The 1,291-nt window shown below is 26.5% G+C and overlaps 1 protein-coding gene across 1 annotated transcript in view; it reads right to left on the reverse strand.

Annotated features, from left to right (window-relative positions):
- LOC111374698 overlaps nt 1-336 on the reverse strand; it is a 5,540-nt gene extending 5,204 nt beyond the window's left edge. The window contains exon 1 of the mRNA XM_022997405.1: nt 238-336. Coding sequence (XP_022853173.1) covers nt 238-336 — 99 coding nt within the window. The remainder of the gene's footprint in view (nt 1-237) is intronic.
- Nucleotides 337-1,291: the final 955 nt, after the last annotated feature.

The raw sequence follows: 1,291 nt of genomic DNA on the forward strand, positions 1-1,291 counted from the left end.
CACATATAGCAAACTTGTCATTGTTCCAATAAGTGTCCTATGAAGGGGAATATTAATAATCTTCAGTTAAATGAAGATGTTAAATTTGAACTTCTCAATTTATTTAATTCAAGCTCAGATGAAGAATCTGACTATAAAAGTGAAAGAAGATTCTGATGTTGAAACAAGTTCAAAATCTTTCTCTACTTCAAGTTAAAGTAAAGAAGTTTGTGGTTGGAAAACCATATATGTTCTTACAACAGAAGAAGAGCCTATTGAAGAAATAGTTGAGAAGATTGAAAATCCAACTAGAGAAAAATTCTTCTCTTCTACCTTCAAAATTTGTTGTAACGCCATTAATATAAAGAATATATTAAATCGGTTTAATACTGAATCCAATACTTCAAGGGCTTCTAGTTTTGACCTAAGATCAGAAGTCAATGGGATGAAATCTCAAATTTCAAATTTCTATTTTCGAAAATCAGAGGTTCAAATGGAAGCTATATTCTTGAAAGCTAAAAATTTAGAGCAAGAATAAATTCCAAATCATGAGAAATCTTCCTCCTCTTCTTTAGAAGATGATACTTCTCAATCTACTCATTAACTTGAAGAAGAAAAGATCAATGATATCAATCATATTCAACTTCAGATATGGTATTGTACCATGACGATTGTTGTCAATAAAGAATTCAAATTCACCTCCATAATTTGAATTGATTTAGAAGCTAATCAAATTGCATTCGAGAATGGTTAATCCATACGAAATATTTTGAAAAAACTATTGAGTGTCTTTATGGTGCTACCGGTAAAAAGCTTAATATTCATTATAAACTTTTCAAAATTACATGTTTACCTAATATTTGTTTCAAAAATATTTTTTATTTAGTTAAAGATTTGGATCAAGAAGTTATTCTTGATACTCATTTTATTCTTCAAATATATCATTTTCAAGCAAACTCAAAATGATTAAAAACTACAATATTTGGCTAAAAATTATGTTTTAAAGTTATAAATCTTCCTTCTTATAAAGATGTTAATTCTTTAAAAGAAGCCTCTATGTCAAAGATAGTTAACAATATTAATTTCAAGAAAAATCATATTCAATTTCTTAAAAAAAAAAGAAATTAAATTTCAAAAAATTAAGGAACGATTACAAAATTCTTCAATAAAAGAAAATAATTTCAAGCTTTCAAAAACAAATTGAAAATGAAATATGCACTACTATTCCTCATGCTTTTTGGAATAGAAAGAAACATATTATTTCTCTTCCCAATGCTTATGATTTTTATGAGTTTACGATTCCTGTAAAATC

The sequence above is a fragment of the Olea europaea genome, unplaced genomic scaffold (assembly GCF_002742605.1).
Source record: "Olea europaea var. sylvestris unplaced genomic scaffold, O_europaea_v1 scaffold1279, whole genome shotgun sequence".
In the NCBI taxonomy this organism is placed as follows: Eukaryota; Viridiplantae; Streptophyta; class Magnoliopsida; order Lamiales; family Oleaceae; genus Olea; species Olea europaea.